Genomic DNA, 27,278 nt, shown 5'->3' with positions numbered 1-27,278 from the left:
ATATATAAACTATTTATATATATACTCATATATATATATATATATATATATATATATAAATTAAATTTACTTGCCCTAAATTAAATTTTTACTACTTGATGATTGTGGTAACACATGAAACTCAGAGTTGCAATATTAAATTATATTATAAACATTAACATTTAGCTAATTCCTGGTACTGCGGGTAACAATAACATATATATTATATATAAATTATATGTGTATATATATATATATATATATATATATATATATATATATCCATAATATATATATATATATATATATATATATATATATATATATATATATATATATATATATATATATATATATATATATATATATATATATATATGTATATATATATATATATATATGTATATATATATATATATATATAAACATTAACAATAATTAACTAATAGTGGTTGCTTCCAGCCTTGTTAGAAGTGAAGATGTTTAAAATAAATTAAAAATTTAAAAGTATGCTCTGAACCACTTGAAGGAGAACAAGGAGAAACTGAGAACAAGATAGAGTAAAAGACAAAATACAAAAAAAAAAAGCAAAGGTAAGTTTCTTTTTTAAGTCATCTGGAAAATGATTCGCATCTTGGGTCAGATATTGAGAAAAACAAACAAAGAACAAGAACAAAAAAAAAAAAAAAGAAAGATTCAAATCTGATTTTACAACAGTAAATTGATATTTAAGTATAGTCCAGATTAAACTTAATCATAAGCTCTGCAAATCAATAATAGTCACCAAGACTAAGATACAAATTGACTTAGATTCAAAGACTGAGGCATTAATTTAGTCTCACAGGATTTATTCTACAAATGAAAAAGTACTTCAAAGACTACATTAGGGCTCAATTTAACAGTCGGACATTGCCACCCCCTGGGCTGTTTTTAAGATGTGATTTATGGGGGCAACCAACTGTTGTTCATTTTTACTGAAAAAATCAACTGAGGTTTGTTGCCCTTGGACCATTCTTGAGCAGGTCTCAAGAATGATCTGAGGGGCAGCAATGTCCAACCATTAAATTGAGCCCTGCTTCATATATTTGTAAAAATAATATTAAAATAATTTGGTGCTGGTAACGATAATGATATATAACGACTGATGATAATGTTTCAATACTGATATATGATATAAACGACTGATAATAATGAGGATGATGATGATGATGATGATGTTGATGATGATGATGATGATGATGATGATGATGATGATGATGATGATGATGATGATGATGATGATGATGATGATGATGATGATGATGATGATGATGATGATGATGATGATGATGATGATGATGATGGTGATGATAGTTTTTGTTACATTTTAGTTACTATAGCCATAATCTAAATTACTAGAGTAAACTTAAAAAAATAAAAACTTTAAGAGATGTACCGAGCACCTTAAACTCTATGAAGTTATCTCGAATAACGAGTTGCATAGTGACTAGAAAGAATCAAAAATCTGATGAGTAGAATCAAAAAGAACCAGTATTCACGATTGTAGACAGGAAACAATATAACACAGGTTTACATCTGTCAGCCTATTAGATAATAGCATGTTAACATTAGATAATAGCATTATGTTAATATTAGATAATAGAATTTGTTATATGCTATTATATTGCTATTATGTTATAGCATTGATCATGCATTTTTCTCATTCTCTCAATTGTTTGTTTTCCAAATGATTCATTTCCTCACTTCACGTTTGTGTTGTATTTCCAACATTATTTTATGCAAGATTTTAATTAATGCAAATTCATTTAAAAGACATTTTAAAAAAACTATAATACCCTATAATATAAACTTTTTTTATGTGCGATAATGTAATAATATCCAATAATGCATGACATTTACATTTATTTTTCATAAGTTTGAATGCCTCTTGACGTTATGACCTCTAGCAATCAGTTAGGCATAGTATCAATAAGTTTTTTTAATTTTTTTTTGTAGCATTAAATCCCATTCCCTCTGTAGAGGTTCTTTAAATTAAGTTTAAGAACCTCTTTTGTTTTAGGGTATCTTGTGGTCCAATGTCCCAATGATGTTCTATGGAGTTAAGATCAGGGCTCCGTGGTAGTCATGGTAACCAATTGATTTTTCTTCAAAAAAATTTGCTTTAATTTTTGCAGTATGTTTGAGGTCAAAAGATGTAGTTTTGCATTAACCTTTAGGATCAACTGAGTTGATCCATAAAGGAGTAATGAGTTTTGCATTCAACTTTATGGATCTGACAATTTTTTTTTTATATCACCAACAGACTTGAGCAGTTCAATTTCAATAAATTAACATCAATAAATTATAATTTACCTACAAAGAAAAACAGAAAATATCACCGGAATTTATATGATTAAATGCTTAGGAGTTTAAGTGAACTAATTAAATTTTTAAAACTTATTCACTGTTTTAAATATAATGAAGATAATTATATAATTAAGCTGCAATCCAGTATTTAAAATACTATTTTAAATACTTTCTTTGTATTTGTATTTTAAATACTTTTGTTGAAAGTATTTAGTATTTCTACTTAAAATACTTTTGATTAGTATTTTGTATTTTTTACTAATTGAAAATACCTGTAATTCAAATACCGCTTAAAACATTCACAATACTACTGCCATGTCTAAATGTCACTTAGCCACTATTTATTCTGAATTATTTCTTATTTCAATTATCTACTTTAGTTTCATTAGGATAATGATTAAATTATTTTGTGGTAACCAACAATTTTAATTTAAAGATGGCTGTCACAAGCTGTGAAAATGAAATGACTGAAGAAAATAATAAAATTTTACCAGCCATTGTAGATGGTATTTTTTTTCAAAATCGTAGCCAGATCAAAAAAAAGTAATAAAATATCAGCATTATGCTTATTATGTGTACATGATTCAAAGCAAATATCGGGCAGGTTGGCAGCAACATCAAACTTTGTTAAGCATTTGAAGGTAATTTTAAAATTTAGTATTAGTTAAAATTAATTTATCTTATCTAATATGAACAATATACAATTAATTATCAACAAACATGTATGTTATGTTGCATTAAAGGCAAGGCAGTACAAATTAATATAAATTAAAATATACAATACTCAGTTTCAGCAAAGTAAAAAATTAACTTTTAAAAGGATTTATGTTTACAGAATTGAGCTCGCACAAAAATCGCTGTGGAGACTATAAGGCACATAAGGCAGATGTTCAGAGGAAGCGTAAGCTAGGCAAGGCTGGTGTAGGAAGAATGACTGATGAAGCCCCTGCTAATAAGAAGTTCAAACAAATTACTTACTATGAAGCAGAATTGGAATTTTCACCACAATGTAGTATTATGTTGCAAGAAGAAGCTGACCACTTAATTTTAGAATACTTTGCTGAAGAGATGCGTCCTTTGGCTACGATTGAAAAACCGGCTTAGTTGCGACTGCTTTATGGGTTTAATCCCATAAACATAAGTATCCTGTAAACCCTTTAAACATAAGTATCCTGTAAGTATCCTGCAAAAAATTGAAACAAAACGTTTGTTTTAATTTTCAATGTAGAAAAAATCTCAGCAACTGTCACTGACAATTGGTCAAATTTTGGAAAAGCATTCAGATAATTTTTTGTAGAGTCAACTAGTGTAAGTGTGACTATCACACCTAATACTTTTGAAGAGCAAGAAGACATGAAAGAGGATGAAGTTAATGTAGATTAAACTGATGTAATTAAATTGGAGACATTCAGTTTTCCAGAACACAATGATGATGATGAGTCCAGAGCCAAGAGTATTTCTTTGCCATCTCATGAAAAATGTAACAACCATTCACTTAATCTATTGGCAACTAATGAAGGTGCTAAGAAGACATGTGACACAGGCAGTACATTTAAGTGTACCTACAGTGCAGGTCTGGGAAAATTCACTTCAATATGGAATGCAACTTGACAAAGTAGTAAAGCATTAGATGCTGTGTCAAATATTACAGACAAAGCAATACTCTGCCCCATGGCAACGCGTTGAAATTCTCTATACACTGCTATCAAGCGATTACTTGAATTATGAGACAAACCAAATGATATATTTTATGCTTTGAATGTGCCTAAGTTTAAAAAGCCAGACTTAGAATGCCTGAAAGTTTATACTTTGGTCATGAAACCTGTTGCTACAACATTGGATACTTTGCAAGGGGATAATGTGTATTATGAACATGTGTTTCCACATTTACATAGCTTACAGGTGAAATTAGAAGTGTTTCAAAGTTGCTAATTAAAATATGCTAAACAATTTGCTGCAGCATTGTTAGCAAGCATGAAAGCTTGTTTTGAAAAGAAACTGAGATTTGATGTGAGTTATTCATACAAGATTGTTACAGCAGCTTCTCACCCACTGTTCGAGTTATGGTAAAAGCTAACAAATAAACAAGCTATCTGCAGAGAAATGTTTGAAAATGCCAAACTAGCTGCCAGTGAGCCGTTGACAGCGACCAATCTCAATGTCACCATTGGCAGCACAATTGAAAATTCTATTGTATATAATGATGACACTCCAAATGCTGGTGCAAAAAATGGCGCTCAGCAATATTGCATGTTCGTATCTGAATGATAAAGATACAAGTTTAAATGCTCTGAATAAGATTAAGACTATTCAGTCACTGCTTGTCTAATTCAATACCACTGTACTATTGTTGGCTCCAGTCAAACAACTATTTAGAAAAATACAAACGCCTATGCCAAACATGGCATAACTGTCTAAGTGATATAATATTCAATCGACTCCTGCTGCTAAAAACAAATGTGGATCACTGAATGAATAATATTTCAATATAAATGTATTATAATGACTAGTAATTACTTTTAGAGCGATTAGAGTGTGTAAAAATAAATTTTTAAAATGGTGTATATTTTATTTGTAAACTTTAAAAGTGGTAAAATACTTTGTATTTAGTATTTAAAATACTTTTTTAAAAGTATTTTTATTTTAAATTTTTTTGAAGTATTTGTATTTGTATTTTAAATACTTATATTAGGTTTTTTACTCAGCACTAAATCCAGGATGTGAGCCAGTTAGAATATTATATTATTCAATAATTTATAGTAATTTGTTACGATCAACAAGACCAAATGCTTTTGCAAATTCAAAGAATATTGCAAAACTGACTTGGTATTAATTTTTGGTTGACTCCAGACTATTTTTTCATAAGACATGAAAGAATGAGTGCATGAGTAAGAACTCCTTAACAATTTTAAATCATTTTTTAGACTAAAATAAATTGTGTGTAGCAAATGCATGTAAAACCTTTCAATTTAAATTGGTTTAATTTAATTTGTCCAAATCTAACATAATAAGAACTAATTTAATTTAATTGGTTAAATCCAACTTTCAGGGATTATCCTGGGCCTATTTAAAAAAAAAAAAAAATCATAAAAATATCTGCAAAAACTACAGAAAATATTTTGAAGAAATATACGGAAAATTCCAGAAAAAAAAATGCAGTGTGGATGTTACAATGCTAAAGTTATGTGCTGTGGATGTTAAAATGATAAAGTTATGAGACGCAGCTGGCAAGGTTACAAGTTAGGTTTGCAACTATTAAAACTAAGGCTAAAAGTAAGGATTTTAAGGAGATTTAAGGAGATATTTTCCTAATATTTAAGGAGATTTGGTCGCAAACAACAATTTTTTGAAAGAAAAAGTAAGAAGAATTAAGGAGATAACGATTACATTAAAAATATAATCTTATTTTTTTCAATAAATTTTAAAGGTAAACAGAGAAATTATTATAAATTAATATATTACTTTATATTTATAAATATAAATGCATATATATAATAAAAATATAGGTCTGCAAACTATTAAAGAATTATATAATTTCTTCTTTAAGTTTATAGTTATACTATTAATATGTATAACACAGGTCAACAACTTATGTTTTCTAAAATCTCTATGAAAACATGCTTTTTTTGAAACCCAGGTTGACATACTTTTGAATAATTTTTTTTGACAATATTAGGGATTTTACCCCAAATACTAAAGATTTGAACCCAAATATCTTTACAACTTGATGCCATGGTGAAAAAAGAGTTGCAAATTTGAAATCAAAATGAGAAATGCTATACAAAAAATAAACTGTTTGCTCGGCACCAGAAAAAATTCTTTTTCTTGACCTGTGTAATCATACACTTTAATAAAATTTCCTAGACGATTGAAAAAAAAAAAAAGAAGAAGTCAAGTTAAGGAGAGTCAAATTTTAACTTTTTTTAAGGTTATTTAAGGACATTTAAAGAGGTTTTTATTTTTTAGGAATATTTAAGGTTTTTAAGGAGGAGTGGGAACCCAGCAAGTTCAAATTTTCCATAGAGAACATGTATAGCTAAGAACACAAATATAACTATAAGTAAGTGTGAACACAAATATAACTAAGAGTAAGTGATGAACGATACCTTTACTACTTTAACTCTTTGATGACAAAAAAAATATCTTTAACTTGGATTTCCAGAAAACTATTTGGGCATCCGTAAAAAAAAAATATAAAGAAATATCCAGAATTCCGGAAATATCCAAAAAAAAGATAATTCCCGAATTTAAAATTAATTTGATTCATTTGACATTTGATCTAGATAAACATTGCAGTTTGAAAATCAATGTAATCCAAACCCTTTTATCGAAACATCTCTTTTATATAAACTCTTCATTCTTCTTTAAAAAACTAAAAAAGTTTTGTTTTTAAAACAGTTTTTTGCTAAAACTAGAAAGAAAAAAAAGTACTTAGATGAAAGCATAAAGGTTTAAAAGTGAAACTAAGTTTCTCTAAAAAAAAGTTTTTGAAAGTTAAATTTTGTTTTGTGGATTAAAATACAAAAAACACATTATTAAAAATTTTTTAAGAAAAGTAACCTAAAAGCCAATAAATCAATAAAACTGACCTTTTTAAATTTTTTAATGGATGAAATGGTTCATTTAACACAAAATATTGTTAATATATTAAAACACTTTTTCATTAAACTAAAATTGAAGGTCTTTAAAAAAACTAAGCTTAAAATTTTAAGGAATAACCTTTTAAAAATATGATGAAATCTAGCTGGTAATGATTTCTTACGATAGTTGTTTGCCCAAGAGCACCTGCATATAGTACCTTTGAGATATGAAGAGGAACAGACTAAAAAAAAAAAACCATCTTTAAATCCTAATTCTAAAAAAATTTATGAATAAGCAAATATTTTCTGATAAAGAAGAAAAAAAAAGCTTTCAACTGATCAATTATAATCTAAACAAACAAAATGCCATAAAACACATTTCCAGTTCCAATTTGATTGAAATGAAAAATTTACCCTTATCACATTTTCAAGATCTTTGGCTAAATCAATAAGTTCTTTAGAATCATCTGAAGAAGGACGACTGTCTATTTTCAGTTGAGCTATGCTACATTCTTTTCCTTTGATCTAACAAAATAAAAATAAAAACAACTTACAATAAAATAATAATAAATTTTTATTTAATTTAAAGCAAACTTGTAGATAAAAAGGTGTTTTTTAAAAACAAACATTGAAACTATATTTTTTTATTGTAAATACAAGTATTACTTGATAGATTTTATGTTGGTACTAAATTGAAATGCTGTTCAAATTAATAATTGTCATTGAAATCACCAAAAAAATTTCCAATCAAATCTTTAAAATCATTTTTCAAGATTTCAATTTCATTCACAAGAAAGTAAAAAAGCGCTTAACTTAAATTTGCAACAAAACAATAGTTAAGAAGATTTAATTTACCTTCTTAGTAATTTTAAACTTTGGGTCCTGAACTTTGTTCTTCTCATATGCATCAATGTGATCTTTTAAAGATGATAATAAGGTATCATCTTCGTCACTGTTAATATCACTACAAAACATAAATTAATATTTGTTTATATTGTTATCAATAACCATTCAATTGAAAATTATATATTAATAAAGTGTATTAGCATAAGTGTATAAAGTATTTGAATTAACTTAAAAAGTTAAATATTCAGAATGAAAAAATAATAAAGAAATAATTGCAATATCTGTAACTAATAATTTTTTTATTTATTAAATGATGAATACTAAAGAAACTGTGGTAATTTTAAACCTCAACCAATGATGACTCACAATTAATTTGTGAGTTTTATATATTCGTCAGCAAGTTCACCATTGTCAAGCTCTGATATAGAATCCATTTAATACTATGATTAGGATAGTATCGCGGGAAGTATTGTAAATTTTCGCAATAATCTTTTATTAATAATTAATTTTATTAATAAATGATGATGTCAAATAATGATGTTTTGTGGCCAAATATCAAAATAAAGTGGCCAAATGATGATGTTTTGTGGCCAAATATCAAAATAAAGTGGCCTAATATCAAAAAATTCTGGTCCTGACTAACTGATAAATATTTTTGAAATATTTATGAAATATATATTATATGAAATATATATTTGAAATATTTATGAAATATATAAGACAAAAGTCTTATATATATTTCATCAAAATAATAAATATAGCAAATAATTACAAATAAAAAAAATCAATCAAAAATTTTCAAAAATATAGAAACTGCTTTTTTTCATCAAAAATTTTTGATGACTTTATTGTTGTTCTTGCTGTCAAAAATCCTATCAAATCCTTTTTTTCACTAATCTAATTTAAATAATTCAAGGAGTTCATTTGGCCCCTTTTAGAAATAGGAAGTTAGGAATTTTTACAATATTTTTCTTTATGACATTTTTTTTGTTTCTCTGGAAATTTTTTTGGAATGAATTTAAAATTGAAACTACAATTTTTTATTTTATTATCTATTTACTTTTTCTCAATTTATTGAGTTATTTTTTAATTCACTAAATATAATTCACTTTTTAATTCACTAAATATAATTCACTTAATTTTTAATTCACTAAATAATAATGATAATTTTGCATATGAAATGTAAAATGACAAGACATACTAAAAGTAATTTATAACTTTAGAACATAAATGTTTAATTTGAAAATTTTTCTTTTGCTGATTTTATTATGAAAATTTGTCAATTAAATCTGTATAATGATCTAAATCTGTATCAGGACAGAATAAGGTGTGTCAATATAAGATATTTAAAAAAAAATGAAATCTTAAGGGTCTTAATCTTTAATGAAAATTTACTGGGTTTAAGTAAAAACTCTAAAACTTTTTGAAGAATCAAATCTGATTTCATATTTTAAATCAGAAAAATATTTGCTCAGTATAAATGGTATTCTTTTATCAGAAGTATATATACATTCATATTGTTGTTATATGATTTAGTATTAAAAATACTAAACTCTTGATTGTTGTAGACTGCTCAATATTTAAGAAATATATATTTTTTCAAAAACAGAGACTTAAATTTATACTTAAATTTAAAAAAATTTATACTTAAATTTAAAAAAATTTATACTTAAATTTAAAAAAATTTAAAATTATACTTAAATTTAAAAAAAAAAACTTTTAATGGAACTTAAAGTTTCATGTCTATCAGCAATCATCAGCCATGAAGTACAAAATCAAAAATATAAAAAAACCGTTTAAAAATGAAAAACAATCCACCATTTAATAAAAATGTTACAACTAAAATTGGTCAACACTTTTTAACCCTAATTGACATACATTTTCCTAAACACCACAAACTACACAAAATATTTAACAGAAACACAATTAAGATAAGCTACTCCTGCATGTCAAACATCAAATCTATTATCAACTCACACAACAAAAATATTTGACATGGTGATGTAAAATTATCAGAAAAAGCCTGCATTTGCATTTAAAAATCTCTTTGTCCATTGAACAACAATTGCTTGTCTAACAACATTGTTTACTAAGCCACCGTAAGCTCAAATAAACCTCAATACAACGATAATGTATACATTGGGATAAGCGAAACCTCTTTTAAGCTCTGTTATGCGAACCATCTAAAATCCTTTAATATAAAAAGTACAAAAATGACACTGAGTTGTCTAAGGAAGTATGGGAATTAAAAGAAAACAATTTTACATCTTCAATCAAATGGAATATTATTAAACGCTGTAAATCATACAATCCAGCATCAAAAATTTGTAAGTTTTGTTTAAATGAGAAATTCGAAATATTATTTTACCAAGGAATCTGCTAAACAAGAGGCAAATTAGCTTCTAAATGTAGACACAAAAATAAATTTTTTCTTCATTATTTGATAGTGGAAACTAGTTTTCCATTACGTCTTCTTGTACTATAATGTCAGAACTCATTCTACCGTAGTTTTTAATTTTTAAACGGTTTTTTATATTTTTGATTTTGTACTTCATGGCTGATGATTGCCAATAGGCATGAAACTTTAAGTTCCATTAAAAGTTGTTTTTTCTAAATTTAATTGTGTGTATATACATATATATATATATATATATATATATATATATATATATATATATATATATATATATATATATATATATATATATATATATATATATATATACATATATATATATATATATATATATATATATATATATATATATATATATATATATATATATATATATATATATATATATATCTTGTATATTTACAATATACAAGATATTTAACTTAATATAAGAATTTTAAAAATTTTTTTAAACTTTCTAAATTAATTACAGAAAAAACCATTCACAATATAGTACTGACATTGTGAAATAAGGCTTCAGTAATTGCTTGTCCAAGAAAAAAAGGATTAAAAATTTAAAGTTTGAAACAAAACTTGATAAACTTTATAATATATTAGCATGCGTTCAAATGTGATGCGTTTAATTGTTCTGATGATTGTTCTAAATAAGTATATTATAAATGCAAATGTACAGAAGAATATAAAATACCTTCTATTGAGTTAAGCTTTTATATTTTCAAAGAGAAAAAGTTGAAAATATAAGCAAGCTTCAAGTTGGATCACATGATAAGATCGAGACCAGGAAAAAAATTAAAAGATTATTAGAGAAGATCAAGAAAAATGATTAAAAATAAAGACAGCAAAATTTTTTGTTGAAGAAAAAACCGAGGCTTGAGTCTTTAGCAATCAAGAAAAAGGTGACTATAAAATGACCATAAAAAATCTCTATTGGAAAATCGAATGACCATAAAAAATCTCTATTGGAAACATAAAAAGGAAATGGAAACTAAAGAAGCAAATAAAAAAGTGTTACTTTTTATAATACTTTAAATATATATATATATATATATATATATATATATATATATATATATATATATATATATATATATATATATATATATGTGTATATATATATATATATATATATATATATATATATATATATATATATATATATATATATATATATATATATATATATATATATACATATATATAACTTGATGGCTCAAATGTAAAATTTATTGTAACTGCTAAGAAAGAACGTTACAATGTTTTATGAAACTATGTTTTGAAGGAAACTATTCATTTAACTTTACTCCTGAGAAAGCGACCGAATTTGTTAAACATGCAGAGATAAAGCAAATAATATTTTTGAATGGCTGACTAAGAGGGGATATTGACAAACCATTACAAGTTGTTGGTGGAGATTCCACAAATTAAAATACTGACTGTAGGGGTAAAAAAAAAATTTTGTTTGTTCTTTCTTATTATCTTTACTTCCAACAAGGCTGCAAGCAACCACTATTAGAGTTGAAAGCTACTGGAAGAGAAAAGAAGTTTATAGAGCAAGATAATGATTGACAGACAACTTAAAAGATTGCAATTATATGAATCAGGAAAACAAGATAAAGGAAACGAAATCCGAAGAACTGACGTTTGATAAAAAAAACTAGAGTTATAAGAATTTTTGGAACACTTTGGAACATTCAAAGTAAAAGGATGAGACTTAATTGAATGACGAGAACACAAGAATGAATTTTAGTAGATGGCACAAGAGACACTAGCTCTTTAAAGCAGTGCCCATTATAGTATTTGTAGAAAAGAGAAAGAGAAGCAACATTATGACAATGTGATAATGGTTCGAGGTTGGCTGCAAGAGCAGGTCCAACTATGTTTACAATGCATTTTTGCACCTTGTCTAATAGAGAAAGAGCATCATTGTAAGATATGCCCCAGATATGGCAACAGTATTCCATACAAGGGCAGATTTGAGATTTATAGAGATACAGAATAGAATCAGGAGTAAGAAAGTTTCGAGCTTGATAAAGAGATGTAACCTTAGCAGACGGTAATTTTGCAATTGATTTGATATATGGTTTCCAAGAAAGGTCAAAAGTAAGAGTTAATCCTAGAAGATGAAGCGTAGATGACTCATTGAGTACATTACCGTTCAAAAATATAGGAAGATCTAGATTATTGCGATAACGATTAGCTAAAAAAAATTAGGTTTTATCTGAGTTAAAGTTCACTAACCATCTAGAGCCCCATGATGTAGAAGAAGTGAGATCCTTTTCAAGCTCAAATGCCCCCTCCAAACAATCAGAGTGTTGGCTTCTTGTCAAGACAAAAATAAATGATAGTATCATCAGCGAACAATGCCACCTTAGATGTGAGAATTTTTGGGAGATTACTAATGTAAATTAAAGAGTATAGAGCCAAGGATAGAACCTTGAGGTACCACTGAAAGTAAAGGATATGAAGAAGAGTGCTGTCCATCAAGGACAACTTATATAATATGATTGGTAAGGAAAGATTCAATAATCTTAAAGATGTTATCTGATAGACCATAAAAAGAAAGCTTATGGATAAGACTAGCATGCCATCAAAGACCAGCAAGTTATCAAACATTTAAAAATTAGGTTATGAAAAAAATTTGTTTGGCTTATTTCTCAACTCCATACAAATGAGTTACGACCTAGTAACCTTTTTAAATTGTAAAACAACTTCAAACAATAAATGGTCTGGCAAAATTAGGTCCATGTTTGATTTGGCTAGAGATCTAGAAATCAATCCATCATTTGAACCTAATAATATAGGTAATCCACATATTGCTCTAGATGATAAAATGTTAAATAACTTGTTTGTTGATCGGTTTTATAGATACAGGTGGTTATGTAGTAAAATCCCATTAGAAGTGAGATTTTACCACCAAAACTACATTTATTACAAATTATCCTGTTTCTCATTCAAGATGGTTTTCTACTGCTTACAGAATATGTAGAATATGGATATCTCAACATGGCATCGAAGGTAAAGACTTAAAAAATTTTCTTGTTGGTTCCAGATCAAATATTCTTAGATTGAAGGTCCCAAGCATATACTTTACCAGCTGAAGCAACTCCAATTTCAGAAAGAAGACGTAGTTAAAATAGTACTTCCAACCACTCATAGATCAGCTTGTTTTGTTTCAGTTAGTTTATACTTCAAACGTTGATGTGTTTAAGTTGTGTTAAGATAGTAGATATTAGAGGACTGGAAATAAGGATCTCAAAAAAGTGATTTATCACCAAGGCTAATAAAAACTCCAATTTTGAACTTGGTGCAAAGAAATTGGTAGACCTGATATTATGGGAGTTACCTGTTTATAAACCTTAATCCATATTTATGAACCAAAATCCTTACTACCTCTCTAACAACTTTTGAAATAAGGCAGTTTCTATTAAAGCCTATGAAGGTCCCTAATTGGTCAGGTCATGAACAATCTGTTAAGGATTATGTAAAGCAAGTTAGAGAAGCTTCAAGTAGAGTGTACACTCATGAAAAGAGAGATGGTTTTTTAAGAACTCAAAAAGCAAGTAGAAATTTTATGTCTAAAACTAAAAGTAAACAAGCTTTTAAACATTAGACAGAAATATTTTCGCAGTAAATACAAGGTTTTGCTAAAACATTGTTATATTTTAAAAATTTTTATTTATGTTTAAAAAGATATGAATTTCTTGTATTTTTTACATCAATACCTAACCAATAAACTAATGAGAAAGAGAGATTTTTGCATGCTTTTTTTACATGCTGATAGATACCACTCAAACACTCTTAGTATACTCTCAGGTTATTAACAAGAAATTTGTATAAACTTGTTACACTAAATACAACAATCATTATTTTGTAACTCAATGAAACATATTTTTACAATTATTCATAATATATCAATAGTTATATTTGTGAATTTTTTACTTTTACACAATAATTTGTTAAATTCAAAGTACATATTTTAAATGAAAACCAGGTTTGCTTGAGAACCCTGCAGCCATATTCACATCTCTCCATTAAACTAACAGAGAATTTTTTTTTTTTTTTTTTTTTTTTGTTATTCACTTCCTCAAGGCCGAGCAGGCCACTACAGATGAGTAGGCTACTTAATAGTGGTTATAACCCTCTCTTAACTCTATAACTCTGAAACACAAACCTTGACAAACAAGGCTGCTGCGCTGAGAAACAAGTTGAGCGCAGTACTACCAGGGACGTAATGGGATCGAACTCGGAACCTCTCACTTATGAAGCGAGCGATTTACAACTAACCAACACCTCTTTTCGTGTTTCTGGGTTGCCAGACACCTTCAAAACTTAAAAAGCACCTGCAAAATTACCAAGCACTTCCAATAATTACAAAGTAAACCAGCACTCCTAACCATCTCTACTTAACACTTAGCTTCATTTTTTTTTAAACTTAATGTTTATGCCTCTTTACTCTTACAGATTACACATTTTCTCATAACTCTATTTTCTTCGATTATTGCAAACGTATCAAAATATTAAAACAGATTAACCTTATTGTGACACATTTCAAGAAATTGCGATCTTCTTTATTGCACCAAAGTGGAGATTTTATTCTCCCAGTGTTTAAACTATACATTAACTTTAAAATGAGTTATATCACTTTGCATCTTGTACTGTTTCCTTTCTGCTTAAGAAATTGACAACTAACTCTTAAAATACAATTTTATATAATGTGCTACACACAACAAAGAAAAGGATATTTTTGTAAAAATTGCGCCCGAATTCTTTTAATTATGTGACCATAATTTTAAATGTGTTCTGAGATGAATGGATCAAATTTTGTGATCAATTTAAGAAGTTAAAGAAATTTCTACTGCTCTGTTCTCCAAATGACTCGTTAGAAACTAAATGTTTTGATATTTTTTTTCAACTAAAGTACAAACCACAGCAATCGCACGACTAAAAATCATTCTCCAATATCTCCAATGTTCTTTTTTAGTTTCATCTTTAAGACATATGTCCAATGTTCTTTTGATTAATAAAGCCATCAAAGCTTCTCTGTGCTCATTAAAGATTCTTTGTGTTCATCAAAGATTCTCTGTGTTCAGCAGAGTTTTTCAATAAAAAGAATTAAAACTAAAAAATTTTTCTGGTCTTTTTATCCAGTTGTAGCAAAAAAAAAATTAAAAATCTTCAGAACTTTACAAACAGAGAAACTTATGAATACATATACAGCATTTTTAGAAGCTAATTATTCTGGTTTAACAAGTTTAAATTGAGAATAAAATTATTCTTAAAGTAAAGATGAAGTTTATTTATTTAACTTATTAAGTATTGGGTGTGGCAAAATGGTGTCACAAAATTTTTATTGCCGCAAATTTGATTGTCAAAAATGTAAAAGGAATAGTGTCACTAATTGTCGTATTATCGATTGTAAAATAACAGAAATGTAGAAATAGTAATAATAGAAGTAGAGATTATAAAATAGCAGAATAAGGAATAATGTTGCAAATGAATTTAATGAATAGTGTTGAAAATAAAAAAAAGAATAATGTCACAAAGGAGTTTAATGAATAGTGTTGAAAACAAAAAAAAGGAATAGTGTTGCAAATGAATTTAATGAATAGTGTCTTAAACAAAACAAAAAAAAGAAATAAATAAACTGCTGCCTAGTCAACCTATTGGTGTGGCTTGGAATTTGGCATTACGGGCAGCTAAGTCTTTCCTAGACTATGTGAGGAGCCTGGTAGTATCCTAACAAATACTTAGCCATGATCTGCAATCTATGTACTTCTGTGGATTTAGTTCAGCACTGTCCTAATATATTTTAAACATTTTAAGTTTTGAAATGCCAACTCAAAAAAATAAAAGTTTCATAAGGCGGAAAAAAAAAAATTTTCATAGCAAAAGTCCTTCATACCTAGATAGTACTTGCGCAAACCCAAATATTCTTGTGTGTATGTGTATACATAGTGCTAAAAGTGAGGTAGGATCAGGCAGGTTGCCATCCCACCACCTTTTTATAAAGTATAAGCCATCTTGCCACTTTTTTTTTAGCATATCAATTAGATGAGAGAGTGTTTTGAAATTACTAAAAACCATTATGTTACTTTTTTTTTTTTTTGCCACTTTAAGCTCTTTAAATATAAAGTGAGATACTTATATAGTGTTTAAATATAAAATGAGATATTTATACAGTGTTTAGTAATTACAAGTTTAAAGTTACTTTCAGAAGGTTGAGCTTACCCAAGTGTATCTTGTTGTGAAGCATGGTTTATCTCTTTTGTTGATGCCTTGTTTTTTGATTGAGTGAAAGCATCATATGCTGCATCCGATAAGTCATTATCATCAACAAAATTACTGCATAAAATAGACAGTTTTACTGAAAGTGCCCCATTACTGTCCAAAAATGGACTTTCATCAGAAATTACCTAAAAAGAAGTTTAATTCAAAATAATAAAGTTTTTTATTGAATAATTTGAAAAAGATTACATTAAGATAAATAGTAGAAAATGCAACAAATTATTTAGGATTTTGACATCAAAATTTAAAATAAAAAACAATTTCAACAAAAACAATTTAAACAAGAAAAATTAAATAGATCTCTGAGTAAATATAACCAATCCAGAAAATACCTCTTCAATTTCTATCACAAAGATGAATTAGCAAATGTTGAGATAAAATGAGATTCAATAGTTTACAGTAAGTTTTACTTTTAAAATAGTTTATGGAAAATTATTTATTAAAGAAAAATATGAAAAGAATTTAAGAAAAAATGTGAAAGAAAAATTAGAAAAAAAAAGTAGTTGGTACTCTCAAGTCCTTAATACAAGAGGGGGTGGGAATAATAGGGTGGGTGGGAATTTTAGTCCATATCTAGTAAACGAGGGGGTTTTAATAAAAGAGGAGAGGGGGGGAGAGATTTGTGATGTTAGAATATAAATGTTTTTTATAAAAAATTTCAGTTTATAAATCTAAACTAATACTTTTTACAAAACACCCATAAAACTATTAAGTTCTACTGTGGCTTGCGGTCAAATGAGCATTTTCTAACAGCTGTTTTATCATAATTTTAATAGGATTTATTATACTGGTATAAGTTTTATAATTTGGTGAGAAATAAACCAAAGGCTCATTTTTGACAAATCAAGATTTGTTCAACAAATTTTAAATCTGTTTAGACTGAAAGTTTTTTGTTATTATTGGTGACTGAAATAATTATTTTCTAATTTTTAAGGCTGATTTTCACTGAGTTTTTTTTATAGATATAAAGTTTTTATTGATAACAAGTAAAAATTAATTAACAGGAGGGTCTTAATAAACTTGGCATGGGTGAGAAATTTTCCAAAAATAATTTAACTCCCCCCCCCCACCTTTTTTTTCAATTTTAATTAAAGACTTGATAGTAAGCACATTACCATATTCTTTAAATAATCAAAAAGTTTGAAAGTGTAATAATTGTTTAAAATTCTCTTTAAAATGGTACCAAACATGTTAATTACATCTAAAATGGTACCATGTTAATGTATGATGAGTAGTATATAAGTTTTAGTATATAACTTAAAACCTTTAAAAATGCATTTTTTGTGATCAGGTTTTATAAAACTTTTATAACTTAGTAAAATGATGAGCAATTAAATTATTTTTAATCTTAAAATGCAATTATTTAATCAAGGCATGGAAAAAAGGGGAGGGGGGAAGGAGGGTTAGGAGGGGGGTTTCAATACCTCACAAAAAATTATTTTTTTTTACTAAACTATTTTTTTCAAATGACAATAAAGAGACTTTTTTTTTTTTAATAGATAAAGATTATATATATATATATATATATATATATATATATATATATATATATATATATATATATATATATATATATATATATATATATGTTATATATAATCTTTATCTATTAAAAAAAAAAGTCTCTCTCTATATATATATATATATATATAAATAGATAAATAGTATATAAATAGATAACATAATATAATATAACTATATATATATATATAGATAACATAGTAGCTTGTATAGTATAAATACTACTTTGTGTTAAAAAAATGATAGGTCAGCATAAAAACAAATTTTCCAAAACCAACTCAATTTAGAATCCTCTGCATCTTCCTCTAGTTCATCTGTTTTCCAATGGTAGTTTTTTTTATCCAATCAATCAAGACCTTTTTTATTTCTTAATTGTCTTTTTTTTTTTTCCATTTTGTCTAGCCTGAACACTCATATTAATGCAAAATATGACTTACCTGTTCCTCTCCTCAAAAGTTTGAGTAAAAATCCAATCCACAGAGTGGTTGGCAATAACTTTTGTGACACTATCTGTACTGTAGTGAATTAAATAGTCTATAATTAATACTAAGCCAACATAGAAGGCTTTATTCTTTATATAATAATATGTAAACTAAAATATATAAACAGATTAGTTTTAGTTTACACATAATAAAATTCAACAATTTAACAAGGGCAATAATAATAAGAAGAATCAGCACATTCTACAATGTTAAGTAAAACAAGTTAAATAAGTTCAAATAGTTCAAATATAGTCATTTAAATATTTAGGAGGATTCTGGGATCTTCCTGAACAACAAGGGACTGGTTTTTCAATAGAAATTCAGGATGTTATGTAGCAATAGTGGTCTCACGCCTATCAGACATTCTTACATGAGATTACATGAGAGGTTGAAAAAATTGAGCTTTTAGAAGCAAATTTATATTACTATTTTTATAATAAAATAAATAATTATTTGAAATTATAGAAAAACTTCTAAAAAACCATTCATATATATACCAAGTCAAAATGATGCTTGGTTTCCTCTGAATAGAAAAAAACCATTAACAGTCCAGTTTTCACTCAATCTGCACCACCAACAAGACCAAATGCTTGCAGGTATGTGCAGATTGAGGTATTTTTCAAATCTTCTAATAAAGATGTCCTGAGAGATACTTGACTATTGCCTGACTTATCTAGGTAGTTAATAAATTTCTATATATGAACACAACCTCAATCATATAAAAAATGATGTGTAGTCTATTAATACAGCGAGTAAAAATCCCACAGGATTGATGTCATCTTCTTGATGAATCACATCTTTTGACCCTTCAAGAAGAGTTTGAAGCCAGATGGGCTACCTTTGTCTTCATATCTAAAGATATATATAATTTCAAATTATATAAATTGCAGGTTTATTTAAAAAATAAAGCATTTAATAGATATATTATATTTTTCCTAAATAAAAAGTTTAAAAAAATGGTTTTAAAATGTAATAATTTGAAAGACTACACTATTTAATAATAAAAAATATTATAATAAAGATTATAATATTTAAATTTTGTAATATTTGTAATCTTAGTTTACCTTAACTTTGAAAAGCTGTGTAGAAGGTTAGCTATTCAACAGTCTTGTCCAAAGATTGTACTTGCAGAAGACAACTTTTTATGTTTTTTTCTTACCTCATTCACGATGCCATAGAGTGAATGCAGATAACAATGCAGTTTCAACAGATAACAGCTGGACCAGAACGTCATTAAGCTTAATTATTGCAGCATGATTTACTGATGCACGGTCTGTCAGAGTGCAGAGAATGCTACCATACATTTTCTTCTTCATCTCTGCAGCACTAACACAGTTAAATAACGAATATGTAACTACCTTATAAATATGTAGATGTCTTCAACTGTGTCAAGAACATGTTGAACATAGTCTTATGTTAAACATACTATGTTCAACATAAGACTATGTTCGTATAAAGTATGTGAAGTAAAAATATGAATTTTTTTCTTTTCAAAACAGCTTAATAATCTCAGTCTGCTTTTGCTTTAAAAAGAGAATCATTAACCAGTGCTACAGGCTGCATAACTGGTATTGATCTATTAACTGCAGTTAGGACATCTGGAGTAAAAGATCCAGGAAATTTAAATGCTTTGGAAAGATAATCCTCAAGTTATTACCAATTTCTGTCGTTTTATTCATATTTTAGATTTCGTTTATTCATACGAATAACTGATGTCCAAAGATAGAACTTATTCAGATGAAAGTGTGAATAAATTCCAGAAAAATATGTTTGCCATTTGTGCACAGAAATATCCAGTTAAAAACAAATAAAATTTCCGTACTTTAAAAAAATTATACCTAATTTTTGCTTTTTTTTTTTTTTCCCCCGCACTTCAAAACGTTTAAAACAATAGAATCCCGTTAACTCGAAATCTTAATGATCATTATTGTCCTACTTTAGCGAATGTTCCAAATACTTGAATCTGGTCGCACCCAAGTTCTTTTGCACAATGCAAAGCTTTGATTTTGTTTTAGTATTATGTATTTTTCTGTTAATGTTCTTTTTTTAGCTTTCTTTTAGCAATCTTCGATACCTTGTCTTAATTAAATAATTTTATAAAAACTTAACCAAATTAAAGTTAAGAGCAGCCGTAAAGTTAAGAGCACAGGTTAGCGCGCTTGCCTCAGAATCTAGAAATCCTTGGTCCAACACTGAACAAGTTTTTAAAATAGGTAAGGAAGGAGGTGTAAACTTTCTTTCACATGCTCTTCCGCACTACTCTGTGAATAAGACCGTAAGGACTTCTGGGGGCAGCTAAAAAAAATATTTTTTTTAATTATCTGTGATAATGTTTAGTTTGTTAATATAAATTTGACATAATGGGACTTATTTAATTTTCAAACGTTTTGAGTTTTTAAATATTTTATTACTGCATTATATGCATATATGAAGGGCGGATCCATGGGGGGGGGGGGTTGGGGTTCCCTCTATTATATTTTAGAAAGAATTTTTTTTTGTAAATTTATATATTCGATAAAACATGTTTGAAAAGTAAAGTAAGTTAGGAGGCTGTTTAAAAGTGATAAAAAATATTTTTAAATTTGTGGGGTGCGAAAAAAAAAATTGATATACGTAAAATAATTAAATAAATAAAACATCAATATATGACATAATTTCATAGTTATATAGATTAAGGCCATGTAAGACTAATATACTTAAAAACTTAACTAAAGAAGTGTTATAATTTAAACCTTAAAATTGTCTCTCCATAATTTTTCAACTAATATTATTATTAGTTTAAAAGTTATGCAACAATTTTAAATCACAAAATTTTTGATTTTTTTATTGTATGGCTTTTGACGTTTTGAGCAGTTTAATATTCGCATCAAGGTTTCCATCACGTCTGTTCTTTTACAAAAGTAACAATAAACAAGACCGTTATTGTTTAAAACTAAGAATATAATTACTATATTCTTAGTTTTGAACAATAACGTGTACTAACTATTCCAACTCCAATTACTATAGTTTTTATTATTATTAAATAATAATAAAAACTATAGTGATTGGAGTTGGTATAGTTAGTACACGAACAATTCTGACATCATAAATCTGCGACAGTACTTTTTTTTAATATTTTATTTATTGGTAATACAAAAAAAGTTTTACAAAAAATATATACTTATTTTTAAAAATAAATCTCCGTCTGTTTTTTCATAAAAGTTTCCAAGTTAAGTCTTTAAAATTAAAGTGTTCTATAAGAAAAAAAAAATTTTCTTAAGAGTAAACCTTTTGGTGGAAGGTATATATTTTGTGTGATTATGCACACCATTAGGGTAATATAATGCTATAATTGATTTTAATTAAGTCAAAAAAATACTAAATACTTAACTATATATAATAAACTGCACAATTGATTTTTTTTTAAACTAACATTAAGAGGGATATGAAGAACATTTTTTCTTATAAAGACATATAGATAACGTTTTTACTTATAACGACATATAGATAACATTTTTTCATATAAAGACATATAGATTTTTTTTATAAAGACATAAAGATATATTAAATATACTTTTAATAGCGTATTTTACACAATATTGCTTAAAGTCCACTTTTTGAAATCAATTTCCCCTACTTTGTTAAAAGGTCCAATTATTTTTTTCATCTTAAAAACTGCATATCTTTACTTCTAGTTGACCATGGATTGCAAACTTGATTTCAAAGTTTATCATTCAATAATAACTATATAATGAAATTGGCTTGGTTGGAAAGAAAAAAGTTTAAACTTTGTGTGAGGGTAACTAGCCATAAGCAATCGAGGTAAATAAAAAAAATTTAGAAAAATTGGTAACAATATTTAGAGTTAGTAAATCGGTTTTCTTTATGTTATGTTTTTCGAAACAACTAATAATAAATTTCAAAATTAGAATTAAATTTATTACCTAATTTCTAGATAAGAATTGGAAGTTTGTTTTGCCGGATTAACAAAAAGGTATTTGATATCTCTACATTTAAAATATAAAACTTTGTTTTTAAATCCAGCAAAAATGCTACAACACAAAATAAAATGCGAGAGATATAATAGATCCCATGCCGAAAAAATATTTTGTAAGAACGTAACAAACCTATAGCTAAATGGAAAGCAAAAGATAAGGTTCAAACAAGTATAAGAGACTATTTGAAACTTTAATATTTATACATTGGACCGAGGTTTTAAAAAATCACTTTATCTAAATTGTAATTTTTGTTGTGATTGCTTTTTATAGTTCGAACAGTTGTCAAAAACTTATCCAGTTAACTTTTTAGAGAGTAACCCACTTAAATTGCAGCTTTCGAAGGTTCCAAATATATTTTAAAATTTTTCGCAAGATGTGATTTTGTGGAAAAAGTAAAATATTTAATAGCTTTCTATTAAACATTTTATTTTTTCCACAAAATCAAAATTTTTCCACAACCTCTTTTTATTTGTTTCTATATCTAAATCTGGTCTTAGAACTATCAAAACCAGCTTTGTAACTGACTGTAAATCTTCTAGAATAGTCTAATGTTACTTCTTTCAACACACTCGCGCTGAGCAGATGTATTATGTTGCAGAGATGCATCAAACAGCATTAATGTGTTTTCAAGTTGTAAATTGCAATTCCGATTGTGAGGACCAAAGAATTACACTAAGAAATTAACATTTCAAGTATTTTGACATACTTTAATAAAGAATATAGTTATTTTTATTTTGTTTCATTATCATTTAAATATTTTTTTCTTATCTTATTCAACTTTTGACAAATTAAAAATTATTTTATTAAAATGCAAGCAATGCAGTTTTTTGAGCAATATAAAGTCTTTAGACTTTTTAAAATAAGAAATTAGAATTTTTTTAATCTGTAAAATATAAAACTTTTTAAAGAGTAATGTTTGTGTCCCTCACTAAAACCCTGCAATCCATTTATGTCAACTTATTTATATATGTCAGTTGATGAATGTGCCTATTTCTATGTGTCAGTTGGTTAATGTGTCATTCCTTAGGTCTATAGCTATTTTTCAATTGATAAATATCTACCTTTTAAAATCCACTTTACTTTTTTAAAGTTATAAATAAACTTACTAAAATTTAATAAGTAACTGAATTGAAAGATAAACACGATAAAAAAATCTCTTGTTCAAAGTTGAATGCTTTTGCTGCTAAAGTTCCTGCTTTAGAGTTCATAGCAGACAACCGAATAAAGAGTTAAATTTTCACAGAATATACTGCAAATAACGTCGAGGACCCAAAATCTTTTCTTTTTTTTTCTAAAAAAGTAAACATTAAAAAAAAACTTGTTGGTTTCATAATCAAAGGCATGGTACCTAGGTCGTTTGGGTTTAAGAGCTTTACACCAGATTGAGTACAATTACCGATTTTAACAGGATATTAGATTGCAGCAAAAGAAAAAAAAACTTTTTAGTTTCCTAAATGTAGATTTTGGTAAAAGTACGCTTTGTATCTATCCTAATTAGGAAATTCAATTCTTAATTAGGAAAAACCATTTAAATGGTTTGGGGCTTAATGATAAGACTAAATTTGACTTCTTCTAGCCCCGGTCATGTAATTATTTTTTTATAAGTTACGACTGTAAATTTTTTTTTTATCGGCAAAATGTAAATAAAAAAAATGGTTAAAAAAATTAAAGAAATATATTCAAACAGATCAAAAACTAGAGTTTATCTCTTTAAACAGATCAAAGACTGAAGCTTATCTCTTTGAGCAAAGTTATAGATCATAAAACGATAAACTTTTTGAATTTCTGACCTGTTTGAATTTAATTTTTACGCATTACCCAGTAACGGCACGCGGACGCACCTAAGATTTGTTGCTAAACCGATGTCGTTAATGACGGTTTTTACTAAATTTTTACAAGTAAGGTTAACATTTTTAAATCTCTACTATACCGTTTTATTTTTTAATACTTATTTTATAAAGAATGTAATAGTAAAAGTTGCAATTATGTTGTGAAAAGTTCTATATTCAGATTTCTTTTCGCTACGTCCATTTTTAATAAAAAATGTTACATTAAATTGCAGAATAAAAATAATCAGAGTTTTTCTAAAAGACTTTTTTTTTTTTTTTAGAAAAAAATTCTAGATATAGAGGACTTTTTTCAGAAATTAAGATTGAGCCCATCCACTTTGAAACCCGTGTCATCGGCCATGATAATTTTTCAAGTTGCAATTAGTGAAACTTTATAAACTTTCGAATTAACAATTTAAAGTTCATTTATAACCAAGTTAACCACAATATATTTACATAATATATAAGTTTTTGACATGTCCCTAGTTTCAAATGTTTAATATAGGTTACAAACACGAGCATTCGAAAGTTTGGCAAGTTAAATCCTTTTCCTTATTGAGCAAAACAAATACGGGCGCTGTTTACAAAATCTCGTACCACCTCGTATATTCAAGAAAAAAAAATTTTTATAAATGAAATAAAATAATTAATAAACAAATAAAAAATGAAAAGAGATTATTAAAATTCTAGCTATAGCAACTATTGTAGCGTTATGCCTTTCTACTATCAAAAAACTTATAAATTTATAAAAGAAAAAAAAGAAGAAGAAAAAAATAGAAAACTTACTTCTTGAACTGTCACGGGAAACGTTACCATGTCTTTTTCTCCTATTGAACTTATTCGGTATTCTCTTATCTCTCGCTTACTACGAGGAAAAAAAGTAATGCTTTTCTCTATATTTACTGGACTTAAGATTTCTACAAACCATGATACCATAAGTATCTTATTTTGCGATATAAAATACTTGACTTGTTCGTCATCTTGATTATCGTCAAGAAAAATTGCGCCTTTTAAAAATTCTTTTGTGGTCGAATGTTGCATAAAACAAAATTTCCAAGACAAGTTATTTTGATCTTTAAAGCAAAACTCTGAGTTTCCAACTCTTTCCGTTATTTGATTAATTTGGTAAGCAAAGTATACATAAGGTACTATCTGCAAAAATTTTGTTGTTATTTTCAAATTATTTGTTTTCCATAGCAGCTTTAACTGTTTTGCTGTCATAAAAGAAGCTGTTCCAAAAACGTTTGAGTCTGTTCCATAAAAATGTTGTTCTAATGCAACGTCGTTGCCACCTTCAACTAATATCATAAACTTAACATCGTGGCGTAACAATTTATTAAACTTATTTATATCTCTCATCATATATATTGAAGCATGTTTTTTTTTTTTTGCCTTATCAACATTTTTATCAGTTGTTTTGTGTTCGTTTTCTTTATCATTGGATTTAGTGGCTGGTGTTTCCAATGGACTTTCATTATTAACACTTTTATTCTTTTTAAACCTATTTCTAAATGAGTCACGGTTAAATGATGCTAATGGCTGATTGGGGGATTGTAAATCATCACCATCAATTGATTGTAATACTTCCTTTTCTTCTTGGACTACTTTCTCGCCTTCAGGAAAAAGAACAATGTACCAATGTGTGTTGTGAAACTCAAAAAGAGTTCCCTTTACAAATTCTTGAACATTTTTACAGTCAGATAATTCATCCTGATAAAATGTTGATCGCAATCTAATAAAAACTTGCAAAAATAGTGAATCACTTAAAATATACCCCCGGAATGACTCTAGCTCTTTCACTTCTATTATTCTGCTATATCCAATTCCAACTCCAACCTTTTCAAATAAATCTTTCTTTTTTCTTCCTCCTTGTGATATAGAATCATCTGGTAAAAGTTTATTGAGTATTGAAAACTTGACTGAAGCAACGCATTTTAGATTATTTTTAGAGCAATCAGAAGCTTTGCTAGTTCCGTACCATCTTAAAAACATTCCAAAATGTTGGTTTTTCTTGACTACTTGAAGTTTCCAGTAATGACCAGCAAATCGAAAAGCTTTTGATCTTACATGACTTAGAGAAGAATATTTTCTTAATTGAAACTGAAACTTAGCACGTTCAGAGTCTTTATCAAGAACACAAAAGCTTATTAAGTTTAATGACGACATTAGAACTTTTATGTATTTTACCGATTCGTTGTAAAGCTCAAATCTGATTTCTACATCTTTGATATTGAGATTTGAGTCGATACAAATTTGAACCAAACTTGAATTAATTTTGTAAATCAAAGCATCGATTTTTGAATGCTGTTTTTTAAGTTCATTGAATAATAAATTTTATTCATAAAAATTGTGCATAACTTTACATAAATTATTCTTAGTTTTTTTCCGCACCCTAAGGAAACACATCATATACAAGTCGTTACATGAGCATTATGAGCTTCAATCTTTAGATTTTTATTTCATAACAATTTAACTAATAATAATAATACTAATTTTTAAAGTTAAAAATGAAAATAAAGTTGAATAAAAAATAAACTTTTTTAAAAAAAAATTTATAAAAAAAAATTTATACTATATTGTTAATTTTAAAATTAACAATATAGTATAAAAGTTGTTGCTAATAATGTTATTAAAAATAACAGTAATAGTAAAAAAAAAAGTACAAATTAAATTTTTACAAATTGAAGACATCTGATAAAATCCTATATTTTTTGTCCTACAAAGTAAAAATAAACGCAATTTCATTAAAATAAATTGTAAAGAAATTTAAAGGGTAATATTTTAAGATACGTGTATTTAAATTTTTATTTGATTATGGTAGTATTCTTGGATTCTTTTTATTTATTCTAGACTTTTTTTTAATTTTATGCTAAATAAACTGAGAATAAACTGAGGACATCACGTCAATTATAAATGTAAAGATATTGTAAAAGAAATATACAAAAATTTAGCCAGTAACAATAAACTGTTTCTTGAAGGCCCCGCAAGTTTTCGCGTTCTGTAAACAATGCCGATAC

At 26.9% G+C, this 27,278-nt stretch overlaps 1 protein-coding gene across 1 annotated transcript in view; it reads right to left on the bottom strand.

The window, feature by feature from the left end:
• LOC101239476 (uncharacterized) overlaps positions 1-26,545 on the bottom strand; it is a 61,953-nt gene extending 35,408 nt beyond the window's left edge. Inside the window, exons 1-5 of the mRNA XM_065807226.1 lie at positions 25,048-26,545; positions 16,396-16,580; positions 7,761-7,869; positions 7,320-7,430; positions 7,045-7,147 (exon numbers count right to left, since the gene is read on the bottom strand). Coding sequence (XP_065663298.1) covers positions 7,045-7,147; positions 7,320-7,430; positions 7,761-7,869; positions 16,396-16,580; positions 25,048-26,427 — 1,888 coding nt within the window. The 5' untranslated portion in view covers positions 26,428-26,545. The remainder of the gene's footprint in view (positions 1-7,044; positions 7,148-7,319; positions 7,431-7,760; positions 7,870-16,395; positions 16,581-25,047) is intronic.
• Positions 26,546-27,278: the final 733 nt, after the last annotated feature.

The sequence above is a fragment of the Hydra vulgaris genome, chromosome 10 (genome assembly GCF_038396675.1).
Source record: "Hydra vulgaris chromosome 10, alternate assembly HydraT2T_AEP".
Lineage (NCBI taxonomy): Eukaryota > Metazoa > Cnidaria > Hydrozoa > Anthoathecata > Hydridae > Hydra > Hydra vulgaris.
Note: the sequence above shows the minus strand (reverse complement) of the source record. Positions and strands in the feature narration are given on the sequence as shown.